Genomic DNA, 24,880 nt, shown 5'->3' on the forward strand with positions numbered 1-24,880 from the left:
TCTTATCTGGTTCATCCTTATGCGTCCTCAGTATCCTCACTTTGCTTTCTTACGTGACTTCCATTGATGTGGCACCCCAAAATCATATCACTCCACTTTATTTGATCGATAATACTGATTCCAATCTAGCATTTTTAGGATTCCATGTCTTTTTACCTGAAATTCGTATATATAAACAATCACCAGCTTCCCATGTCCATAGATTTATGTGGACGAGAAAGGGTAAAGAACAGTGGTTACTACAGAGCCTTTGGTATAACAGTGTTAATTAAGATCTTGGTTAAAAGTTTATTTTTCTAAGTGGTAAAGGATCAATTCCTATGATCAATAAAAAAACGATAATTTTAAATGTTAAAGTTGCGAACATATAATTTTTCCTAGAAAAATCAATAGCGGTTGAAAGACTCTTCATGCTCTTATGTTATATATTTTTCCATCGCATGGTATTGTTAAAAGACAAACATGTTACCGCTAGCCAATGTATCTTGACAAATTCAAGACATGTTGAAAACCTGTTGGTTCAGAATTAACTATGCTGCTCCAAAACACACATAATCAAGCCACAGTTAATCAGTAATTTAATAAAAATTCACAAAGACCATATAGTCAATGCGTTCAAAAACATGCACCCAAACCTTCAATTATTTTGATAGATTTAACTTAAACTTGAGATTCGAATAACATTGTGTAAAAATAAAACACATTAATTAATGATACTAACCACGCATATTTTGCTTGTTTGGACAAGCATCACAAATCTAGCAAAGGATAATTAACGACTTCATTTACAAACAACCCTAAGTTCTTGTCCGACGACCCACCGTCCGCCACCGCCTCAAGCGCAGCCGTCTTCAACTCCACCGCATTCTTCCTAAACTCCTCCGATATCGGCCCACTCATAATCTCATCCACGCATCTTGCCACTTCCTCCCAGCCAAAAACCCCATCCGAATCCTTATTCATTCTCACCCCAACCTTCCAAACATCGGTCACAAGCTTAGCGTTTGTAGGCTGATCCGTCCACTGCGGACAAGAAATCACTGGCACACCCGCGGTAACACTTTCAACCAACGAGTTCCACCCACAATGACTCATGAAACACCCGACCGACGGGTGTGACAATACCGCAGTTTGAGGACTCCATTTCACAATCAAACCTAGTTTCCTAATCTCATCCAATATCTTTAACTCTCTTCTTTCTTCATTCTCTGGCAGCTTTATCACCCACACAAACGGCCGGTTTGCTTTCTTTAAACCGCTAGCAATGCTTTCTATTTGCTTCTCCGAAGAGAATATCAAACTTCCGAATGATATATAAACAACCGAAGTCGGTTTCTGGCTATCCAACCATTTCAAACAGTTTCTCTCATCTTCAGACTTCAACTTATCGAAACCGCTAAGATCGCCTCCAATATTATCCGTTTTTCCCAAAAGAGTCGCGGGAACAAGCGGCCCCACCGGCCAAAACGGACGTCCGGGATCATTCGTGGACTTTATCACATCTTTTTCGAGCTCCATGAACGAGTTTCCCAACACCCATTTGATCTTGTGTAGGTTATGAAACACTTGTTTTAGTATACTATCAAACGTAGGAAACGTGTTGGATGGAAGGACAAATGATGGTAACTCGTCGCGACTAAACGAAGGCAGCCCCGGTAACTTGACGTCTATATTAGGGTTACTTTCGGTCGGGAACTCGTTGAGATTATTGTAATAACAATAATATATTTGATAGATCGTGCATGGTTGGATCCAAGCCATGGCACATGGAACCCCGAACTCTGCGGCGACATCCGCCGCCCATGGGACAAAAGGGGTGTTAATAATGCATGAGAATTTGAGACTGTGTGTGCGGATTAGGGTTGACAGGTTGACCGGTCCATGTGTACGTAATGAGTTCATGTAGAAGTTGAAATCGGCTTTTTGTCGGTTATAGTCTTCGGGTAAACCATCGGAGAAGAACTCGAGGTGGATGTTTCATACGGTGGACGAGCGGTGTTTGAGGCCGTAGTCGTGTGTGGCGAGTGTGACATGGAGGCCTTTGGGTACGAGTAGGTTGCCTAGCCTTAGCATTGGGTTTACGTGACCTTGAGCGGCAACGGTAACAAGCAATACATTTGCTTGTTGGTTTGGTTTAGGAGTTGAGGTTGAAGTTGAACCCATTGGTGTGTAGTTTGGGTGGTGTGTGTTTAGAAGAGAATGAAGGAATGAAAAGAAGTAGTGATCTACTTTATAGGCCACAAAAATCAAATCCAAATTGAACCTCTTAACAAAATGGAGGAAATTTGATTAAAAGAAGTTCCTTGTGTCATCTGTTTTTGTGTTATATGTATATTTTTAAAAACGTCTGGTGTACCTCGTTTAAATCAGCCTTATCTTCTCCTCAGTAGTTTATATTTTCACGTGACCTTGATAACGTCCTAGGGAGATGCTCTCGGGGGATAATGGGATATAACTAGATTGTGTGTGGCAGAAATTTGATAATTAAAATGGTCCCATCTTCCGAATCTAGTTTGCATCTTCAATGAATCAACTATTAAATTAATTCATGTTCATTCGATCGAATAACAAAGTTTTTTTTTTACTATGCAAGTGGAGAGTTGGGGTACCAACGGGTGGCCACATTAGCCATGTCAAAGCTTGGGCTTAATCAAGAGGTGGCTGAAGTCACATAAAAATATTTAGGGGTGCCGGGCTCAGTATCAATAAAACTTTTCGGACGATATCGCAAATAGTTACACTATTAGATGTAAAAACGAAAGTGACCTGGGACACCACAGGTCCCTCTAATCCTAACACCCCTGCACATCAGCTAAATGGGGCACCAAAACGAGTACGTGAGCGGTTGGGCGCCAAACCTCACATTGCCAAAGTTTTGACAGATGCCGATGAGCATAAGAAGTTGGATTCATCCTCAACCATCCAGTCACATTTTTTTTTATATAAATTTTTTTCTTTAATTTAATTTTAATTTCAAACCATTACTCCAAAGTGAAAAGCTTGTTAAGAGCCCGCAAAATAACAAACCTCTTCAAACCATATATAGCTTTATCTCATATTTCATACTTTACTCAAAAATTCTAATTTTCTTTTACATTAATAAACCTTCATAAATCTCGTTACAAACTATTAAATTACAATAATTCAGAAACACGTACCCACGAATGATGAATGACATAAAATCAAATGTAATCTAAAACTACTAAGATCATGCGTAGTTAAAATGCCCTAGCTAACCCTAGACATTTCAAGTCATGTGACGTCCAGTCAACATTTTAACATTTTGCAAAAAAAGGGTATAGTCATAGCTCTCCTCATAACTCTACAACAATAATTATTCAATTATTTTTTTATTTTTTATTTTTTTAATTTTATCAGACTTTTATGTATATTTTTGCAAATTAATATACATATATATAGTTAAATTAGTAATGTTGGAGGAGTTAAATAGCAAAATACCCAAACAAAAAATAAACCAACCCCACCAACTCCTTACCCTTCTTCTTAGGGTTGTAAACGAACCAAACGAACATGAACAAGGCCTTGTTAATGTTTGTTCGTTAATAAAATAATGTGTTTACGAACGGTTCACGAACACTTACCGAACGGGATTTTATGTTCGTGTTCGTTCATTAAGGAAATTAATGTGTTCACGAACGATTCACGAACACAAATAAAATTGGCAAAACCCAGAGATTGAGACTTATGTATTCATCAATGTGAATAATGAAAGCCTATAAACGAATCGAATGAACACGAATAAGAGCATATTCGTGTTTGTTCATTTAACTTTAAAAGAACACGGACACTTAATTAAACAAATATTTATGTTCATGTTCTTTTATTAAAAGGGGACATTTGTGTTCGTTTGTTTAAAATTTAAACGAACATAATTGAACAAAGACAAACAAACGTACATGAACAAATGTAAATGAACACAAACAAACATAAACGAACTTAAATGAACACGAATTAACAAATATAAAATCTTTAAGCAAATGACCTATCTAGATAATATTTAATTATTTTCTATTAATACATAAACGAACATAAACAAACGAACATAAACGAACGTTCATGAACATAAATGAACGAACGGAACATGTGTTCATGTTCGTTCGTTTAATTAAACGAACACAATTTTTTTGTTCATGTTCGTTCGTTTATTAAATAAACGAACATAAACGAACTTCCCGCCGAATGGTTCACGAATGTTCACCGAACATTCAGTTCGTTTACAGGCCTACTTCTTCTTCTTCAATTTTGTCCTCTTCCTCTATTCATTAAAACAAGCACGACGAAGAAATCTAACCCAAGATTTGATTCGGTTATGGTTTGATTATGGTTCCAACAGAGGTAAAAAATCGTTATGCTTATCGATTTGGTTCAATTTTAACCCATTCTCATCTATTTTTTACTTAATTTTGGGCTTAAGAGAAAGAAAAGAACAAGAAGCATTTCAAAATGTGTGCCACTTGAACGATATGTACAAGGCGGTGTTCCATGGCGTTTCGGTTTCAAGACGCCGCCAACAACTGTCGGACATTCTAAATGTGATTGGAAGCAGATTTGTATTTTGAAAATAGTGATTTAACTTTTTGATAATCGAGGATGCATGTGCAACAATGTTAATGTGGAAAAAAAATGTTGGGGTATTTTTTGCCCATGAGAAATCCCAACAAATATTACTTTAAATGGGTTTACTATTACTATTATTTATTATTTGGTAATGAAAGTAATTAGAAAAGAAAAATATGTATATGGTTTTTTGTTCACGGCATATACACCGAAACCAAAAGGTGGTGTTTTGGTTTTGATGGGCTTTAGGCCCCATGACTATGGGTTATTTCGTGTGCACCAAGATTCAAGAAACAAAGTTAAAAAAGGGTTCTTGTTGGTGGAATTTTTCAGCCGACATTTACATACATTCGAAAAAAAGAAAGCAACGTTTTTCTTTGGGATTTCCTCTGCTGCTGAATACGAACAGAGACGAAGACAAAGTTTTGGTGCTTCTTTCTTTTGGTGTTTTGAGAAGATAAGAGACGTTTCAGAGACCGGTTTGTTTCTCGTTAGTGTTACCTCTTACTCGTTTGTTTTGTTCCATATACTTGAAGATTGATTTGTACCAAGTATATGATGATTTGTGTATGCCTCTAGTTTTACTTAGAGAAGACCTTTGTATTGCTATTATTGGTGATAGTGGATTTGAAGCGGCTGTAGTAGTCCTGTGGTTTTTTACTCTCGCCTTGAGAGGTTTTACACGCTAAAATTTTTTGTGTCCTTGTTACTTTTAATTACACTATTTGTTTGCATCCTCATTGGTTCATTCGGATTGGGAAAAAGTTTAGCCAAACGAAGATTAATTCCGCATTTTTGTTTACCGTTCGTGGCTAGGTGGTCGTTTTTCCTAACAGAGTGGTATCAGAGCTTCGGCTCTTGTTCTTGGGTTAAGACTTGTTTGAACGATGGAAGCTAATACAAGTAGGATGGTGAATTTAAATGGTTCTAATTATCATGTTTGGAAAGGTAAGATTGAAGACCTTCTTTATGTGAAGGATTATTATTTGCCTGTGTTCACTACCGATAAACCTGAAGATAAAACTGTTGAAGAGTGGAATATTTTGCACAGAAAGATTTGTGGGTATATTCGGCAGTGAGTTGATGATAATGTTTTGAACCATATTAGTGGGGAGACTCATGCTCGTACTCTTTGGACCAAGCTTGAAGAGTTGTATGCTCGGAAGATCGGGAACAATAAGTTGTTCTTGATTAAACAGTTGATAAACTTGAAATACCGTGATGGTACGCCTGTTACTGATCATTTAAATGCTTTTCTGGGTGTTATTAATCAGCTTGCAGGTATGGGTATTAAGTTTGAAGACAATATACAAGGTTTATGGCTTCTTGGTAAGTAACCGGATTCTTGGGAGACTTTTAGGACATCGTTCTCCAACTCCGCAGCAAACGGTATTATTACTATGGAATTGGCTAAAGATAGTATTATAAATGAAGAGATGAGAAGAAAGTCACAAGGTTCCTCTTCACATTCAGATGCCTTAGTTACCGAAAGAAGGGGAGAAGCCATAGTAGAGGTCCGAGTAGTAGAGCAAAGCACCGTAGTAAGTCCAAAGGCAAATTTGAAGAATTTAAGTGCTACCATTGTGTTAGAAAAGGACACACAGTAAAATTCTGCAGACAATTGAAAAAGGAGAATAAGAATGCTAATTACAACAATAAAAAGAACAACCACAAGAAAGATGACGGTGATGAAGGTACTTCTGAAGCTAACACTACCCACCGAAGAATTTCATATTTGTTGTGATTATGATAGGGTGAACGTTGCACGTGATGATTCGAGTTGGGTTGTTGACAGTGGTGCTACTTGTCATGTGACATCACAAAGTGATTTTTATTCATCTTATACTCCTGGTGATTTTGGGAATGTCAAGATGGGTAATAATGGGCTATCAAAGATCGTTGGTGTTGGGGATGTTTGCTTGAAGTTTGATACTAGGATGGAGTTGGTTTTACATAATGCAAAACATGTTCCGGATATTAGACTTAATTTGATCTCCGCAGGCACATTAGATGATGATGGTTTCCACAGTACCTTTGGTGGTGGAATTTGGAAACTCACTCATGGTTCGTTGATCGTGGCAAGAAGTGAAAGAACTTCAAAGTTATACATGGCACATCCAAAGATTTCCAGAGACTCGGTTCGTTCGTTAACGAGTTCTGATGTAACCGATATGTGGCATAAGAGACTTGCTCATATGAGTGAAAAAGGGATGTCTATATTATTGAAAAAAGATGTATTGTCCGGTGTGAACGATGTTCATTTAAAGAAGTGTTCTCATTGTATGAATGGTAAGCAAAAGAGAAATTCTTTTCATAGTCATCCGCCTCATAGAAAAGAAAGTATACTTGACTTGGTGCATTCAGATGTATGTGGTCCTATGAAGACTAGAACACTAGGGGCTGCTTATATTTGTCACATTTATTGATGATCATTCGAGGAAGGTATGGGTTTATACTTTGAAGTCTAAAGATCAAGTGTTTGATGTGTTTAAGCAATTTCATGCCTTAGTTGAAAGACAAACTGGGAAGAAGCTCAAGTGTATTCGAACAGGCAATGGAGGTGAATATATTGGTCATTTCAATGCTTATTGTAGAGAGAAAGGTATTCGACACCAAAGGCCACCTCCAAAGACACCACAATTGAATGGTTTAGCAGAACAGATGAATAGAACGTTGGTTGAAAGATTTAAGTGTTTGCTCTCACATGCAGGGTTGCCTAATTCTTTTTGGGGTGAAGCTTTAAATACAGCGGTACATGTTATTAATCTTACTCCTTGTATTCCTTTGCATAATGATGTTCCAGACAGGGTTTGGAGTGACAAAGATGTTTCATATCGTCATTTGCGGGTCTTTGGATGCAAAGCATTTGTGCATATTCCCAAAGATGAAAGATCAAAGCTTGATGTGAAGTCTAGACAGTGTATATTCCTTGGTTATGGGCAAGATGAGTTTGGATACAGGCTATATGATCCGGTTTCAAAGAAGCTTGTTAGAAGTTGTGATGTTGTGTTTGTGGAAGATGAGAGTTGAAAGATATTGAGAAGATACAGGTAGTTCCTCAGTACAGTGATGATCTCATTGATTTGGATCCTATTCCTACTCAGCAATCTGAGCCACATCACGAAGAAGATATTCAAAATGACGAACAACATGGTGTTGATAATGCTGATAATCAAGAGCAGGCAGAGTTGGATGAGGATATTCATCCCGAGTTACCAGTAGATATGCCTGCATTTGTCTCACTCAGGCGGTCTTCTAGAGACCGTCAACCTTCTACTCGTTATTCGACTGGTGAGTACGTCTTACTCACTGATGGGGGAGAGCCCGAGTATTACAAAGAGGCCATGGAAGATAAGCATAAAAGAGAGTGGGTTGAAGCCATGCAAGATGAGATGTATTCCTTGTATGAGAACAATACCTTTGAGTTGGTGAAGTTTCCAAAGGGCAAAAGAGCTTTGAAGAACAAGTGGGTTTACAAAGTGAAGACTGAATAGCATACCTCACGACCTAGGTACAAGGCAAGATTGGTGGTCAAGGGGTTCAGTCAAAGAAAGGGTATTGATTTTGATGAGATTTTTTCTCCGGTTGTGAAGATGAGTTCCATTAGAGTGATTCTTGGTTTAGCTGCTAGTCTTGATCTTGAGGTTGAGCAAATGGATGTCAAGACAGCATTCCTTCACGGTGATCTAGATAAAGAGATCTATATGGAGAAACCTGAAGGTTTTCAGGTTAAAGGTAAAGAAGACTATGTTTGTAAACTTCAGAAAACTCTTTATGGGTTGAAGCAAGCACCGAGACAATAGTATAAGAAATTTGAGTCAGTTATGGGGAAGCAAGGCTACCGAAAGACTGCCTCTGATCACTGTGTTTTCTTCAAGAGGTTTGGTGATGATAATTTCATCATTTTATTGCTTTACGTTGATGATATGTTGACTGTTGGCAAGAATGTGGAAAGAATTTTTCAGCTGAAGTAAGACTTAAGCAAGTCGTTTTCTATGAAAGACTTGGGGCCAGCTAAGAATATTCTTGGCATTCGGATTACCAGAGATAGAGCTTCAAAGAAGTTGCACATGTCACAAGAGCAATACATTGAAAAGGTGCTTAGCAGATTCAAGATGTCTAAAGTTAATGTGGTTAGTACACCTCTTACTCCCAATTTTAAGTTAACTGAAAAAGATTGTCCTACTTCTGAGAAAGAGATTGAAGAGATGGACGGTGTTCCATATGCATCAGCGGTTGGAAGCTTGATGTATGCAATGGTATGTACACGGCCTGATATTGCCCATGCAGTTGGTGTTGTTAGTCGGTTCTTGTCAAATCCGGGTAAGAAGCATTGGGAAGCAGTTAAGTGGATCCTTAGATATCTACGTGGTACTTCCAAATTGGGTATAACATTTGGAAATGGGGAGCCGATGCTTGTTGGTTACACGGATTCTGATATGGCAGGAAATAAGGACAACATGAAATCCACTTCTGGATATTTGATGTTATTTGCAGGGGAGCCGTGTCATGACAGTCAAGACTGCAAAAGTGTGTTGCTTTGTCTACTACCGAGGCAGAGTATATGGCAGCAACAGGAGCATGCAAAGAATTATTGTGTTGAAAAGATTTATGCAATAGCTTGGCTTTTTGCAATAGTGCTACGTGGTTCTTTGGGATAATCAAAGTGTTATTCACCTTGCTAAGAATTCTATGCATCATAGAAGAACAAAACATATTGATGTGAGGTATCATTGGATTAGAGATGGTATTGAAGACAAGTTGTTTGAACTTGATAAAGTTCACACCAATGATAATTGTTCCGATATGTTAATCAAAGCTGTAGCAAGGGAGAAATTGAAGATATGTTGCTCGCTTGCCGGGGTGGTGAGTTTTTTCTCATAGACAAAAAGAAGGAGATTTGTTAGGGTATTTTATGCCCATGAGAAATCCCAACAAATATTACTTTAAATGGGTTTACTATTACTATTATTTATTATTTAGTAATGAAAGTAATTAGAAAAGAAAAAAAAAAAGAAAAATATGTGTATGGTTTTTTGTTCACGGCATATACACCGAAACCAAAAGGTGGTGTTTTGGTTTTGATGGGCTTTGGGCCCCATGACTATGGGTTATTTCGTGTGCACCAAGATTCAAGAAACAAAGTTAAAAAAGGGTTCTTGTTGGTGGAATTTTCAGCCGACATTTACATACATTCGAAAGAAAAGAAAGCAACTTTTTTCTTTGGGATTTCCTCTGCTGCTGAATACGAACAGAGACGAAGACAAAGTTTTGGTGCTTCTTTCTTTTGGTGATTTGAGAAGATAAGAGACGTTCCAGAGACCGGTTTGTTTCTCGTTGGTGTTACCTCTTACTTGTTTGTTTTGTTCCATATATTTGAAGATTGATTTGTACCAAGTATATGATGATTTGTGTATGCCTCTAGTTTTACCTAGAGAAGACCTTTGAATTGCTATGATTGGTGATAGTTGATTTGAAGCGACTGTAGTAGTCCTGTGGTTTTTTACTCTCGCCTTGAAAGGTTTTCTACGCTAAAATTTTTTGTGTCCTTGTTACTTTTAATTACACTATTTGTTTGCATCCTCATTGGTTCATTCGGGTCGGGAAAAAGTTTAGCCAAACGAAGATTAATTCCGCATTTTTGTTTACCGTTCTTAGCTAGGTGGTCGTTTTTCCCAACAAAAGGAACAATTATTAATATGAATATAATATGCATAGTAACTATTGAATACACAACCGACAACATACGCCATAAAACCGGTGCAAGTGTGACGAAACATCAAAACTTAAAATACAAAACTAAAACAACGTATGCAATGACGTTCCAATATTTTGGCTTTTGTTTAAAGAACATGTATGCATTTCTGCTCCCGACAAATTACAATTTACACATGTTTTTGTCATTAATTTGGCTACTCGAATATTCTTTTGACAACTGAATGGACCCATTAGACTTTAGATCGACTAGTCATATCATCACGTTGCAAACCAAATCAAAGAATGAAATAGCCAAAATTAACCTAAATTTATCATCGATTTGAATAATATTCTATAAACAAATTATACTATATATTAAAGGAGAAACACTGCTATAGTGTTTTCTTTATTATATAATATAATTTTGTATGTTAGTCATTTAATTTTAGATTGTTTTAATTTAGTTCCTCCAAGTTTTAAATTGTTTTAGTTTTAATCCATGACATTTTTTTTGTTACTTTATTACTTTTCACTTTAGCATCCCAAAGTTTTCATGGTTTTAGAATATATACCTTAACATGCGTTTTACTTCCCATATAGTTTTTTGTTATTACTTATAAATTTAAGTTATTGATTCTTTGGTATTCTTTAGCATACGATATTTTAAAAACTTTAGTATGCCGTTACGACATACTCATATTTTTATATGTCATGTCGTTAAAACGAAGTTGTATTCGCAACAAGTTATGTAAGTTCAGATGAAAACGGAGTTTTTTTCGCAATAGAATATTTTTTTTGTATTGTAACCACATACCGAGTGTCGGTACCACATCAATGCCGTGAGCCGAACCAATACCAACCAAGTCCTTTTGATGGTTAGATAAACTTTTATTTTGTTGTGCCGAAGTGATATTCGTTACGATGTGTTTGCGTATTCGCGTTTTAATATGCGAGTCCGTTGTCGAGTTCCCCACGCAAAGCGCGTCGGGAACACTCTAGTTTGCCTTCAAAAGAAAAAAAAATAGAATAAAGCAATCAAACTAAAGAATAAAGAACCTAATTAGTCTATATTCGTCATCAAATTAGAAATGATTACAACACAAAATTTGCAGAAAGCCAAATAAGACTAAAGAATGAATGAAACTAAGCTAATATTCAACATCAATAACAAAAAGTTTGCAAAACAAATTTGCTTAAAATCAAATAATGAAAAAATCAAACCGGCCTGTATTCATGCTCGGTTTAAAAGTTCTGCAATATAAATTAGTGTAAGACCAAGGAAAGAACTTAAAAGAGCTATTGGGTTCGTAGGCCTTGTTTGGGTCTGGTTTATTATTTGAAGTAAAAAGAGGAGACAGGTGTGGAGTGGCCAGCCTCGAACCCAACACGATTTAGATTTTTTGTTTAATAAGATGCAAACCCTAGATCAGTCTCTCTCTATATTATATATATGATGAGGTTATGTACTTGTAGTTGTTTGTCACTCAATAAAAAATATCTAGTTGTCACTCGTGAATGTTGGTCAGTTTAAACTGAAACACGTTAAATCCTCGTGTTCGTTGTTGTGTTTAGTTTGTTTGTATGCAAGATCCTAACATGAGCCTATATTAATCACTAACATAAAACCTAACCAAAGAATTAAGAACAAATGAACTGCAATTCATCAACTTGATCTAGACGGTGCTGAAGAAAGACCAAACGAGCGAGGCTAAGGTGGCCTTGGGTATCCCATCGATATCGCAATTATTTAACACCTCATCTGGATGGTGCATCCTGAATTCCTGATTTGAAAGAAGCTTTGTAGAGGTGTGGGAGTTGGCAAAAACACCGCTCTATGGCTTCGGGACGAGGAGCGACAGGGGACGGTATAAGAACCACACCATCTACCATTAGTTATTACTATTGAAAATTATAACCATATAAATTAACATAAAACCAAATCAGACGAAAAAGTAAAAAAGTAATAAAAAACTAAATTTATCAATATTCTATTATCAAGACTTACAATATAAATTAGCATAAACCCCAAATGTTGAAAGAATATAGATTAGCCTATATGTTCCACACATATAAAAATTTTACAATCATATTATCATAAAAGCAAATCAAACAAAAAACTTGAAGAACCAAAGTTGGTGTATCACTACAAAGAAAATTAGTGAAGAACCAAATAATGTATTATAAATCAGTTGGTAATTTTCTCAAAAAATTTCTTTCTAAGGCCATCAAGGCAGTAAGTTCTCGCTAACTTTTCCTTCAAAAGTATGTATTGGTTTCGCTAACCACTTTATTAAAATAATGTCTAAATTAAGGCAAAATGTTGTGATATGTAAATATTTGATTGGGATGATTCAATCAAATGAGAAAAAAGGAAACCAGCAAGCTTGATGCAGTCACGGTCATCAACAAAAGGCGGACACTGTGTGTGGGTCGTTATAACGTTATGGTGGAGTTCGGCTTGAAGCCACTACACACAATGTTATGAGTACAAATTCTTAGTCATAATAATTTAGTTTGCCACTACAAAGAAAATTAGTGAAGAACCCAATAATGTATCATAAATCAGTCGGTAATTTTCTCACAAAATTTCTTTCTAAGGCCATTAAAGGAGTAAGCTCTCGCTAACTTTTCCTTCAAAAGTATGTATTGGTTTCGCTAACCACTTTGTTAAAATGATGTCTAAATTAAGACAAAATGTTGTGATATGTAAATATTTGATTGGGATAATTAAATCAAATGAGAAAAAATGGAAACCAGCAAGCTTTGCTGCAGTCACGGTCATCAACAAAAGGCGGGCGCGATATGTGGGTTGTTATAACGCTAAGGTGGAATTCCGCGCGTAGCCACCACACATAATGATTTAGTTTGCCACTTTGTCTTAAAAGGAAAGAGGGAACATATTTATTTTTTTTAATTATTTGTAAAATTGATATAAAGGTAAATGATTTTGATTTTAATGATATATAAAATTTTATTCCTTTCCAAAACATTTAAAAATATCTCCACATTTAAAATTCTATTATAATGCATACTCACCTTAAGTCCTTAAGAGAAAACAATGTTTCATTTGTTAAAAAAAAAACGAAATAATTAACTGATTCATACTCTCAATAATAATTTAAATCACATAATATAATTACTTTGGATCAACCATTTTCTTTGCAAGGGGAGATATTGAATGGCGAAACAACCGCACAACCTTCAAACCCTTTAAACTCTAAAGCAAAGGGCTTTCAAGCATTTTAAAAGGTAGTCCTTTAATGGAGGAACTTATTTCTTCTATATAAATAAAATACTCAAAACCTAATTATATAATTACAAAAAAAAAAGATAAATAAATTTTAAATAATCTCAAATTTCGCCAATATGGGCGTTGAACTTATCGATAGCCATATGATACAAAAATACGTTGACAATTTAGAAGCTTTTGAAAAATGCATTGAGGAACGATTTAATACGTTAGATGCAAACAAAGACGGAGTTTTGTCTCGTGATGAAATCCAAAACGAAACCAATATGGAATTGGCGTTGCAATCAAAGGAAGAGATCGATAATCTATACGACGTATTATTTGAGAAATTTGGTGTTGAAAAAAAGGGTACGTTCAATCGCAAGGAGTTTGGTTCAATGATGAAGGAAGTCATGTTAGCCAGGGTTCATGGTGTTGGTGAAACTCCCATAAGCATTATTCTTCAAGAGGATAGCTTGCTTCAAAAGGTCGTTTAACATCAATCCATGAGATGAAATTGATGATCATTCCTTCAAAACCAGCATTGTGGAATATACCCCCTATTTTTTTTTATATATATAAATATTTGCACGCGCTTATGAAATATGAACTTGTACAAGTTATTTATACTTTGAAATCTTGTTACATTCATATTTTTATTAAATTTATAATTTAAAATGTTTATGGTGTGTTTGGTTGAAAACAAGAATGATTATAGATTCACTTTGTAATGAAAAAAAAAGTACATATGCGTGATAAATTTTAAAATAGTGTTTGATGCACGATTAGTTGTAGTCTAGTAGATTAACTGATTGAACCAGGTTTTCAATTTTGTTGAAATCGTTAGTTTGTATCACAAGAATTTGAAGTAATAAAAGATGAATGATCAACATAAGATTTACATATACATAATTATATATTCGAAAATAATTGTCATTTCATTTCATTGCATTTCAAGGTCAGTCATTTTGCAGCTTGAATTGGGTTTGCTAGAGTCAGGTACTCAGGTTTGAGGTTTGGGGTTGGGAAGTATGGGCCTACTATTGCCAACAGTGACCCGGCCCACACATTTCTCTAATTGAATCCGATTCTCATGGAGCTAAACCAACATCATCGCCACCTCTTAACGACGTTTGTCGAATGCCAATGGATCAACCGATCAGGACCTATTGCTTGATATCGGCGCGTAAACTAGAGATAAAACAGCGAATAAGGAAGTGTGGTTCCTCTATTACTTCAACAATTAATAAATCAGACTAAAACATTCTGAAACGAAGAAAAAAACTTACACATAACTAATTCAATCCATTCCTAAGATTCCACTATGTGTCCTGTGGTTTTTACCTGTGACACTCAAATGCTGGTTTTTATTAGTTACCCTCAAGTGTCAAAGCCACTTTTAAAATAAACTAGGTTGATCACTAGGCATGTTGCGCCGGGCTGATGATGTGGTCATTAAAAATAATAAATTCATCAACTTCCAAATACAACAAATTAGCATATTTAAATGAAATAAAACCTTGCGTTGCAGTGGTGCTTTACACGAATTCGGCCGGTGCCAGTTTACTACATCGGAACTAAACAAAAATATAAATTCAGCATCAAAACTCGTGACGAACAGAAAAAATCTACGTGTTGTGGTTGCGAACCAACGTGAATTCAGTTGTTCGAAGGTGATGACATTAGAAAAATAAAAAAATGTGTTGCGAGCGCGAACCAACGTGAATTCGAGCCCAAATACAACAAACTAGCATATATAAAACAATAAAAAAACCGTGATGAACCTAATTAAATAATAACCAACATTTTACATGGCGAACTAACGCCAATTCGCCCGATACTAACGGTGTGATAATAATAATAACTAACAAAACTTATTTAAAGCAACAACGACAACAACAATAAAAAAAAAGCATGACCACTCGGATGCTGTCAAGTAAATCAATAGACTTATGGCGGTACCAAACCACTAATTTTTTTTTCTATAGTAGTAATTTATAACTTTTTGGATAACATATTTTACAACTATGTACTTTCAAATTCCAGGTTGTGTGCTTTCGCAATAGGTATGCAATGCATAAAAGTTTTCATACCCAATGCTTAAGTACTTAGAATTAGTGTCCGCACAACTCAAACAATATGACTATAATGCGAGGATTATTCAAGTTTACTCTGTCTTACACATACATCCTTTCAGAAAATTAGTGAAAGAACTTGTTGGGTTCGTAGGCCTTGTTCGGGCCGGTTTATTATTTGAAGTCCAAATGGGCAGATGGATGTAGGGTGGCCAGACCGAAGCCCGGCCCGGTTTAGATTTCTTGTTTAATAAGATGTAAACCCTAGACTAGTCTCTATATATATGACGTTATGTACTTGTAATCCCTTGTCACTCAATAAAGAAATATCTAATTGCCACCCGTGGACGTAGGTCAGTTTAGACCGAACCACGTTAAATCCTCGTGTTCGTTATTGCTTTCTTGTGTGTGTTCAGTTTCGTGTGTGCGTTTAATCCTAACAAGTGGTATCAGAGCTTAGGTTCGGATCACACGAAGAACACGTTGAACCGCCTCTTACGCCGTCGCATCGCCGCTAGCAGTCGCTAGGGTTTCGTCGCCGTTCGATTCTCGCTGCTACACCAGAAGGTCGATTACGGTTTAAAGACGGCAGTTAAGTCTCTTATACCCAACCATCGATCAGTTATCAGCAGTTCATCGAAGGTCAGGCGCCAAGATTGAAGGTAATTAACATCCAATCCAAGGAGGTTTTATTTTTTGGATTACTTTCAAAAAGTACTCAAGATTTAAGAAATGAGATTCTTTTCTTTTTTGGATTGAGTAAAGACAATTAAATCAATATTCTTTTTCTTTAAGAACTTTGTTTCATCAGAAGAAGCGATAAAGAAGCAGAGAACCAGTGCCAACCGCGTTTGTTAGGTTTTATCGTTTCAGTTTAAAGTTTCAGTTTTTTGATTTACAGTTCGTATTTCCGCTGCGTTTTAAATAGGTTGGTTGTTTAACAGAGTTTAGTAGAACAGCTGTTAAGTTCAGGCCCGTGCCATTGTTGTGTCTGTCTTTGTTTTTATCCAGTTTTTCGTTTAGTCATTGTCATGGCAGAAGACGGAAAGAGTTCGATACAGAAGTTTGATGGACAGAAGTTTGGTTGGTGGAAGATGCAGATTGAAGCGTTACTTTGTCAGAAAGACTTAGATGTAATGCTTGAGGATGAAAAACCAGAAAAGTTGTCAAAAGCAGATTGGAAGACGTTAGACAAGAAAGCTAGGGCTTGTATTACATTGTCGTTGTCGGAAGATGTGGCGTTTAACATCATGAAAGAAACCACAACGCGTGGTATGATTGAGGCACTATCCAACATGTATGAAAAGCCTTCGGCAGCGAATAAGGTCTATCTTATCAGAGAGCTAGTGATAACAAGAATGAAAGAAGGTGGGTCAGTTACAACGCATATCAATAATCTTAATTCGATCTTGTCTCGCTTAGTGTCAGTTGACATTAGGTTTGATGAAGTTCAAGGCCTATTGTTATTATCCTCTTTACCTGACAGTTGGTCGCAAACAGTGACTGTAGTTTGTAGTTCGTCTACAAAAATTACTTTTGATGGGATTCGGGACCTGATTCTGGGAGAAGATTCAAGACGCAGAAGTTCAGGTGAATCATCAGGAAATATGTTAGTCACAGAAGGTAGAGGTAGGGAAAAACAGCGAGGCAGTGGGAGTAGGAAGAGGAGTCAGTCTAAGACTCGTAAAGATATTGAATACTGGGGTTGTAAAGAGAAGGGACACTTCAGAAACTAGTGTCCGAATGGTAAGAAAGAGGTGAACGTTACAAAATACGACACAGATGACGGGGTCAGTAGTGATGAGGCATTGATATGCAGTGTTGAGAGTAACGTTGATTCTTGGGTGATGGATTCTGGCGCATCGTTTCATGCCACTCACTGTAGTGAAACGATGAAGAATCTAAAGTTTGGAGATTTTGGAAAGGTTCGACTTACGAACGATTATATTTTAGAGGTTACGGGTATGGGAGACGTTGATTTGATAACTTCAGCCGGTACTTCTTGGACTTTGAAAGACGTGAGGGTTATTCCAAGTTTGAAGAAATGTTTGATTTCAGTTGGGCAGTTTGATGACCAGGGGCACGATGTTAAGTTCGGGAATGGGCAGTGGAAGGTAGTTAAAGGGAATCTCGTGGTTGCTCGTGGCAAGAAAATAGGTTCGTTGTATATGGTCGATATGTCATCGAAAGGAGTGGATCCTGTTTTGGTGAAAGACAAAATCCGGTTCATAGAATCTCGTGGGCAGAAGAAGGTTCGTTTTGCAAGTAACAAACCCAGAGCCAAAGTGAAGATTCAGGATGAACGAGCTAGGAAGATTAAATTAGTTGGAGGACATCATGATAGTGGGAGCACAGGTCGTGCTTCAGTTACAGTTCCAGGTCGACAGTGGATTAAGAAAACCAGTATTCCAGCTATAAAAGTCTCTCCAGTGAATTACTTGTCGAATATGGAGAGTGTTTGTTCTCAGGTTATCTCAGGATCCGGTAGTTCGTTACAGTGGGAGCCGGTAGGGACAGAGAACGGGTCAGGGGCAGTTTTAGCCGTGACTGACGTGTTGGAGCTCCGGGGAGCTTCAACGAGCTTTCAGGTTAATTGATGAGAAGGCGGTGGCAACTAGAAGAAGTTTAATGTTCAGATTACAAAAATACAATTAGGAGTGCAGACGAGAGTATTCAAGGCCTCCGAGTGGGAGATTGTTGGGTTCGTAGGCCTTGTTCGGGCCGGTTTATTATTTGAAGTGCAAATGGCAGATGGGTGTAGGGTGGCCAGACCGAAGCCCGGCCCGGTTTAGATTTCTTGTTTAATAAGATGCAAACCCTAGACTAGTCTCTATATATATGACGTTATGTACTTGTAATCCCTTGTCACTCAATAAAGAAATATCTGGTTGCCACCAGTGGACGTAGGTTAGTTTAGACCGAACCACGTTAAATCCTCATGTTCGTTATTGCTTTCGTGTGTATGTTCAGTTTCGTGTGTGCGTTTAATCATAACAGAACTCTCATAATGTATCTTCGTAGAAAACAGGTTGGGATGAACCACCACACATAGAAAACATTACAAAAATAAAAAATTTAAAACACATTCAGTAAAGAGAACAACCATGTTGAAAACATTACCGTATACTCTAAAGGCATGGAACACGTAGAATGTTAAAATTGTGATGAATGATTCTTGCAACAACCATATAAAAACAATAGTAACGATAGTAGTAAATTACCAAGTATAAAGTGCTGAATAAAGTATGGTTAAAAAAACAAAATAGCCAAGAGATAAGTAAAAGTAGCATTAACCCCTTACATATACACTACTTTATAGAAATTTATACACCAAGACAAATATCAAGGCAAGTTAAAGCTAAGGAATGGCTGGCTAATGCTAAAGCTAAGACATAGTTAAGGCTAAGGCAAAGCCAAAAATAAGCCTAAGGCTAAGGCGCAATGCTAAAGCTATGACATAGTTAGGGCTAAGGCAAAGCCAAAAATAAGCCTAAGGCTTAGGAAACGTCTTAAGACAAATATCTATATATATTCCAATAGAAGTCTATGAACCCTATCATTCGGGTGATTGAAGTGTAAAGTAGAAAGTCATTACTCATTAGTATAAACCATGTACAATGCAAAAATTTAGTCGTAAAAAAAGTAAAAAGAAAAAATTAAAAAAAAGAGCATATTGTATTTTAAACTTGCTACAAACTTGAAATTATCTAGATAATTGTTATAAGTGTATTTGGATATAGTTGATTTAAAGTCAGCTTCTAATGTGACATTAAGATTCGGTTTTGAATAGACAATAGTATCAATCCATCAAGTTCTTTTTTCAAACACCATATCGGGTTTGAGACATGGTTTTTAGAAGCCTCTAGGTGCTATCAGCCCAGGTTGGTTGAGTGACATTAAGACTGGGCTTTGAATAGACAATAGTATCAATCCACCAAGTTCCTTTTTCAAACACCCTGTCGGGTTTGAGACCTGGTTTTAGAAGTCCCTAGTGCTATCATGTTGCTTAAAGAAATTAATTTGTGCAAAATTTCGCATATGTAAAATATCATAAGTTCGCTAATATGTATAACAAAATACGTGAATATTAATATAAATCAAAAGAAAGCATTTTCAAATACTAGAATATTTCAAAATTCGATATCCATTCTTTAATATTTTTGGCCGACTAGATCCAAGTAATCGTCGAGTAGCTTCGACTTGACCACCGACTAGATCCAAGTAGCTCAGACCTAAATTTGAGTCCAAGTAATATATGGCGAGTTGGAGAAAGAGTCTCAGAAGGGTAACCACTGAGTACTCAACCGAGTAGGTAAAGACTAAATACAAGGCAGTTTATCGGAGTGGTTGATCCACACTAGTCACGGAAGGTACGATAGAGTCATGGAGCCCTTGAATCTTTGATTGGATCATGAATCTGGGTACTAAATTATAATGCACGCGATCAAACACCATTTATTTAATAACTAATTAATACCCTCACACGTTACAATCTATGCAAAAAGTAAAAACTTTCGTAACGCTTTACATACCTTCAAAAATCTCCCTCCTTTCTTTCTTTCTTTCTTTCTTTCTAGACAACACAAACCCTAAAACAATCATGGGCGAATTCCGTCCAATCTCCGTCCACCACGCTCTCGGCGGTGGCCCAGGTATCAAACATCCAATCCAATTACAGATCTATTCCATTGATTGATTAATTGATCGATAAGACGATAACCTTTTTGTTATTAATGGATTCTTACAGTTGCTGATACATTGCTATGGAGGAAATGCTACGGAGGTGTTATGTTGTTGATCGGTTCAACTTTCATGTGGGTTTTGTTTGAACGAGCTGGATACAATTTTTTATCGTTTGTAGCTAATACCCTGTTGCTTTTGGTTGTGATCCTGTTCTTTTGGGCGAAATCGGCTTCTCTTCTTAATCGGTGCGTGTGTTTCTATTGTATTAATCTTTGTTTTTAGGTTAATTTGATTGAATATGGTTATTGAATATGGTCTGTGTTTAGGCCTTTGCCTCCAATTCCTGATTTGGATATATCTGAAGAGTCTGTTCTTATTGCTGCTGATGAGATCAGAGTTTTGGTTAATCGGGCTTTAGCCACGGTTCATGAAATTGCGGTTGATGGGAACTTGAGAACTTTACTTCTGGTACATTTTAAATTCAAGATTTGTGTATTTGAGATTTATGATTGTTGAATATGGCTTTAATGTTCAGGTTGCTTTTGGATTATGGATGATTTCTTGTATTGGTAGCCTGTTTAACTTTCTTACACTGGTTTATATCGGTGAGCTATTTATATACATTTTTTTTGGGAGTTTGTATACTAATATGCGATTAAACATGAACTTTTTTTTATTCTGAGTTGTTGGTTTGTCTTGATTTTACATTAGGGGTGCTTCTAAGTTTGTCGGTTCCTTTGTTATACGACACGTTCCAGCCTCAGATAGATGAAAAGCTGGTAGTTGTGCACAAGAACATGAGCACGGTATTCAAGAAAGTCGATCTCATATTGCAGAACATTCCAATGGCTCAAAAGAAGCAAAAGAAGACTGAATAGGCTAAAGGTAATCGTGCCATCAAACTTTATAAAAATATAGTAAACAAAGAAAAAGTTTGTTTAGGTGGCTCTTGATGTTTTGAGCTATGTGTTGTGGTTATGAATGCTTTTGTCATAAGTTGCTCAGGCTTCTTCTTTCTTACACCAAAAGACAAATTTTTGCAAGTTTACATTTGTTTTATGAAGCATGTATTACATGATATAACACCTTTCCATTGTTTTTTTGTTACTAATTTACCACGACGTCTTGAGCAAATTTGGTTGATTTCAGTCATTGCCAGTACAAGGTTTTGATTGACTTTTTAACTTGAGTGATAATCACTTATCACTTTATTGCTTAAGATTAAACTTATATCACTAATAGACACCCAGTTTTTATAATGTTACAAGAGTTTATGTATTGATTTCAACCAGTGGCGGTTTTTTTAGAATAGCCATAACAATGCTATTATACGATTTATGAACAGAATATGATCTGTGATTTGTTATTTTTTTCAAATTAATGATGCATTCTGCTTTAAAGCTAAAAATATGTCTTATGAGTTATGACTCATTAGCGGGTTTTCAATTATCCATTTATACACTTCTGTTACTTGGCGCTTATTAATATTTACTAGTTTACCTGTTTTCAGGTTTCTTTTGCCAGCTGCTCAAGATCATAACCCTGCTATATTTGTGAAATCCATATTGAAGAGTTGACAGACTGGATATCTCAAAAGTTACTTTTGTTTTTGATGTTGCCATTAGTGGTTAGATTTCCAGTTGCTGCAAGTTTTTGACACGTTTATCCCACGAGAACTAAACATGTTTGAAGAGTTTAAGGTGTGAGTATATATATGAATCGCTCGTGACTGTTAATCTGGTGTGGTGTATGCTCTCAACCTTTTAATGGTTGGAAGGGGTTATAGTATCGCTATTTTGGTTTGGCTATTGATTTTATACTTGATTAACCCTTGGTGCGGCTAACGCACGACCAGAAAGCAGCATCACGTTTGCTCTAAAGTTACTCTTTTAAAGGTGTTAAAACTTTCGTTATGGGTAGATTCACCTAATTTTTTTTATCAATAATGGATAGATTCACCTTCACCTAATTCAGTATACCTAAAACTTTCAAATGTACATGCGTTGATAATTTTTGATCGATAATGGATAGATTCGCCTAATTCAGTAGACCTAAAACTTTCAAATGCACATGTATTGATAATTTTTGATCAATAATGGATTTATCCAATTTCGTTATCGGCTAAAACAATCTATTATTAAAAGGGTGGTTTGGTTAAATTTGTTTGGTTATGGGTGTGAGTTAATTCAAATCTATTTTCAGTTGATACTGTTTTATCAAATAAAAATATAACAAGATGTAAACTTTTAGGGTGACCACGAGTATGTTGGGTTTGGTTATGTGTTAAAATTGAGCTTTTAACCAATAGTTTGTTTTTCTTATTTTCTTAAACTATTTATAACCATTAACCAAACAGTTCTCTATTACAAGTAATCTAGTGATTTTCTTATTAGAAAACATATTTTGATTAATTCGGTTAAGCATTGTTAGTTGTATGCTAGGAGACTCAACCTAATCTCAATTATCAAATCAAAGTGTAATTATAAATTTATAATTGAATTATAAAATTTGGTTATTATAAAAATATCATTATTTTTTAAGAAAAGTTCAAAAGCAAACTAATAAAAAAAAGTAAAACTATATTTGGAAGCTTTACCAACAAAACATACCAACTTCCAAGATGCAAACTTTTTTGGTGGCGGCAAGTCGTTGCGGCAACGCACCTCCACCGTCGATACTAACCAAACTCTCATCACCACGGCCTCTTCCCGTCCTCAGTTCACTCTCTTCTCTTTCCATTACATCGTCTGCTCTCTTTTCCCGTCACATTCATCTAATTCCAATCAGAAACCCTAAAACCCTCACCCCAATTTCAGCCGCCTACAATTCGCCCATTGATGCTTCCGAAAAAGCTAAGCTTACTCAGGTACAATTCCTAGGGTTCTTCTATGAATTGGGTTTTCAGTTGAAGGTATTTCACTTGCTGTGCAGGTTGCAAAGAGATTAGAGAACACTTCAAGGTATTTCAAGAGATTGGGTAGCCTAGGGTTTTGGGGGCAGCTTGTTTCCACAGTTGTAGCTGCAGTTATTCTTTCGTTTTCGGTTGTCATTACTGGAAAAATCACATCACCAGCTACATTCTATGCTACTTCTGCTGGTATTGTTGCTGCTTTCTTGTCGGTTTTCTGGTCTTTCGGTTACATTCGCCTTTCTGATCGCCTTCGCAAGACCGCCAATGACCCTTCAAAGGTATGTTTCATCATTTTTTAAAGTTTTAATTTGATGAGTTATTATATGATCCTCAAGCCAAATTGTTAGGTTATCTTTTAGCAATTTAACAACTACTATGCAAGAACACTATAATCAGATCATGAATCTGTATACCCAAAAATAATTATCAGATCATGAAACAACTTTTTGTACAAATAAATTTCAAAATCGATAATTTTTAGGATATATTGTTATACGATATAGTTATATGATATAGGCTTGTAAACAAACCTAACGGACATGAATGCAGTATGTTGGTGTTTGTTTGTTTAACTTTAACCGAATGAACGATCAAACACGAACTATTAAACTAACGGGGATTTCTAGTTGTTGTTCGTTCGTTAAGAGAAATAAACATGTTTGTGTTCATTTATGTTCGTTCATTATTAACAATATAAACAAACGATTCACGAACGTAAACGAACAAACATAACTGAGCTAAAACCAGCTAAAAGTAATGTGAAAAACAAGGTGTTGCACCTAAAAGGTTATTAAAACTAAACTAAGTTGTAATGGGTCAAAAAGTTTAAAATGAAGATATTAACAGAACTTAAACAAACGTGAACCAACAAGCATAAACAAATTTCATTAAATGAATGTTCCTGAAGACACACACACACAAACACACACACATATACATATATTTGTTTATGTTTGGTCGTTTATTCAATAAACTAAACGGAATGTTCGGTTTGTTTACAGGCCTAATTCAATACAATCTTTTCTCTTTATTCAGGCTCCACCACGTGCTGATGTTGTAAAGAGTTTGAAAAACGGGATAGCCCTGAATCTTTTGGGTATGGGGGCTGCAATTCTCGGGATGCAAGCTACCGTTGGACTGCTGGTGGCTAAGGCCCTCACGACCTCGGCTAACCCTTATTACAAGGGTATCTCTCCGGGCAGTAGCCCTGTTCTTGCTTTGGATATTTTCTTGGTCCAGGTATATGTTATCTGTTATACATTTTATTCAAAGTTTATAAAAAAGTAAATGTATAGCAATCGCATTGATATTATATGAATATGGTAATTACAGGCGAGTGCAAACACGATCCTGTCACATTTCTTGGGACTCTTGTTCTCTTTGGAGTTGCTGCGGTTTGTTACGGTTCCACCTTCAGATGGCATTGTGGTTCCTGGCACAGCATGACCCGTGATTATTGCTTGATGGTTTCCGGGTTTTATAACACTTGGTAGACAATTTGTAGTGTGGTTCAGCTAGTGAATTTATATGTTTTTGGATCATTCTGTAGCAATCCTTTTTCAGAAAAGAAATCCATAATCTTTCTACTATGAATTGTTTTGTATAATTGCGTTGTAATTTTTCACTTAATATTGAAGTTGGACTGCTGTACATAATCTTTTGATAGTTTAAATGTATATTTTTTAATGATCCATGTATTTCTTCAAA

The 24,880-nt window shown here is 36.2% G+C and overlaps 4 protein-coding genes across 4 annotated transcripts; 3 read left to right on the forward strand and 1 right to left on the reverse strand.

Annotated features, from left to right (window-relative positions):
• Positions 1-739: 739 nt before the first annotated feature.
• On the reverse strand, positions 740-2,146 carry LOC143535744 (UDP-glycosyltransferase 84B1-like). The gene has a single exon (XM_077029914.1). It carries the CDS (start codon positions 1,900-1,902, stop codon positions 751-753), a length of 1,152 nt encoding a protein of 383 aa, XP_076886029.1. The 5' UTR covers positions 1,903-2,146; the 3' UTR covers positions 740-750.
• Positions 2,147-13,641: 11,495 nt separating this feature from the next.
• Positions 13,642-14,001, forward strand: LOC143535741 (uncharacterized). The gene has a single exon (XM_077029911.1). It carries the CDS (start codon positions 13,642-13,644, stop codon positions 13,999-14,001), a length of 360 nt encoding a protein of 119 aa, XP_076886026.1.
• A 6,163-nt stretch (positions 14,002-20,164) lies between these two features.
• On the forward strand, positions 20,165-22,054 carry LOC143535745 (reticulon-like protein B11). Its single transcript, XM_077029915.1, has 6 exons — positions 20,165-20,231; positions 20,327-20,507; positions 20,589-20,730; positions 20,798-20,867; positions 20,974-21,147; positions 21,773-22,054. Exons 1-5 carry the CDS (start codon positions 20,180-20,182, stop codon positions 21,138-21,140), a joined length of 612 nt encoding a protein of 203 aa, XP_076886030.1. The 5' UTR covers positions 20,165-20,179; the 3' UTR covers positions 21,141-21,147; positions 21,773-22,054.
• Positions 22,055-22,882: 828 nt separating this feature from the next.
• Positions 22,883-24,748, forward strand: LOC143535746 (protein TIC 21, chloroplastic-like). Its single transcript, XM_077029916.1, has 4 exons — positions 22,883-23,128; positions 23,194-23,451; positions 24,209-24,412; positions 24,506-24,748. The coding sequence occupies exons 1-4, from the start codon at positions 22,883-22,885 to the stop codon at positions 24,617-24,619; spliced, it is 822 nt and encodes a 273-aa protein (XP_076886031.1). The 3' UTR covers positions 24,620-24,748.
• Positions 24,749-24,880: the final 132 nt, after the last annotated feature.

This window comes from Bidens hawaiensis, unplaced genomic scaffold (genome assembly GCF_021521415.1).
Source record: "Bidens hawaiensis isolate Kalapana, Puna unplaced genomic scaffold, B.hawaiensis_p1.1 tig00010597_1, whole genome shotgun sequence".
NCBI lineage: Eukaryota > Viridiplantae > Streptophyta > Magnoliopsida > Asterales > Asteraceae > Bidens > Bidens hawaiensis.

Coding starts and splice junctions, on each gene's coding strand:
- LOC143535744 (XM_077029914.1), bottom strand. CDS start 1,902: ATGAACTCATTACGTACACATGGACCGGTCAACCTGTCAACCCTAATC.
- LOC143535741 (XM_077029911.1), top strand. CDS start 13,642: ATGGGCGTTGAACTTATCGATAGCCATATGATACAAAAATACGTTGAC.
- LOC143535746 (XM_077029916.1), top strand. CDS start 22,883: ATGCAAACTTTTTTGGTGGCGGCAAGTCGTTGCGGCAACGCACCTCCA. Junction 23,129..23,193: donor AAAAAGCTAAGCTTACTCAG/GTACAATTCCTA, acceptor CTTGCTGTGCAG/GTTGCAAAGAGATTAGAGAA. Junction 23,452..24,208: donor CCGCCAATGACCCTTCAAAG/GTATGTTTCATC, acceptor CTCTTTATTCAG/GCTCCACCACGTGCTGATGT.
- LOC143535745 (XM_077029915.1), top strand. CDS start 20,180: ATGGGCGAATTCCGTCCAATCTCCGTCCACCACGCTCTCGGCGGTGGC. Junction 20,232..20,326: donor CGCTCTCGGCGGTGGCCCAG/GTATCAAACATC, acceptor GGATTCTTACAG/TTGCTGATACATTGCTATGG. Junction 20,868..20,973: donor TCTTACACTGGTTTATATCG/GTGAGCTATTTA, acceptor ATTTTACATTAG/GGGTGCTTCTAAGTTTGTCG.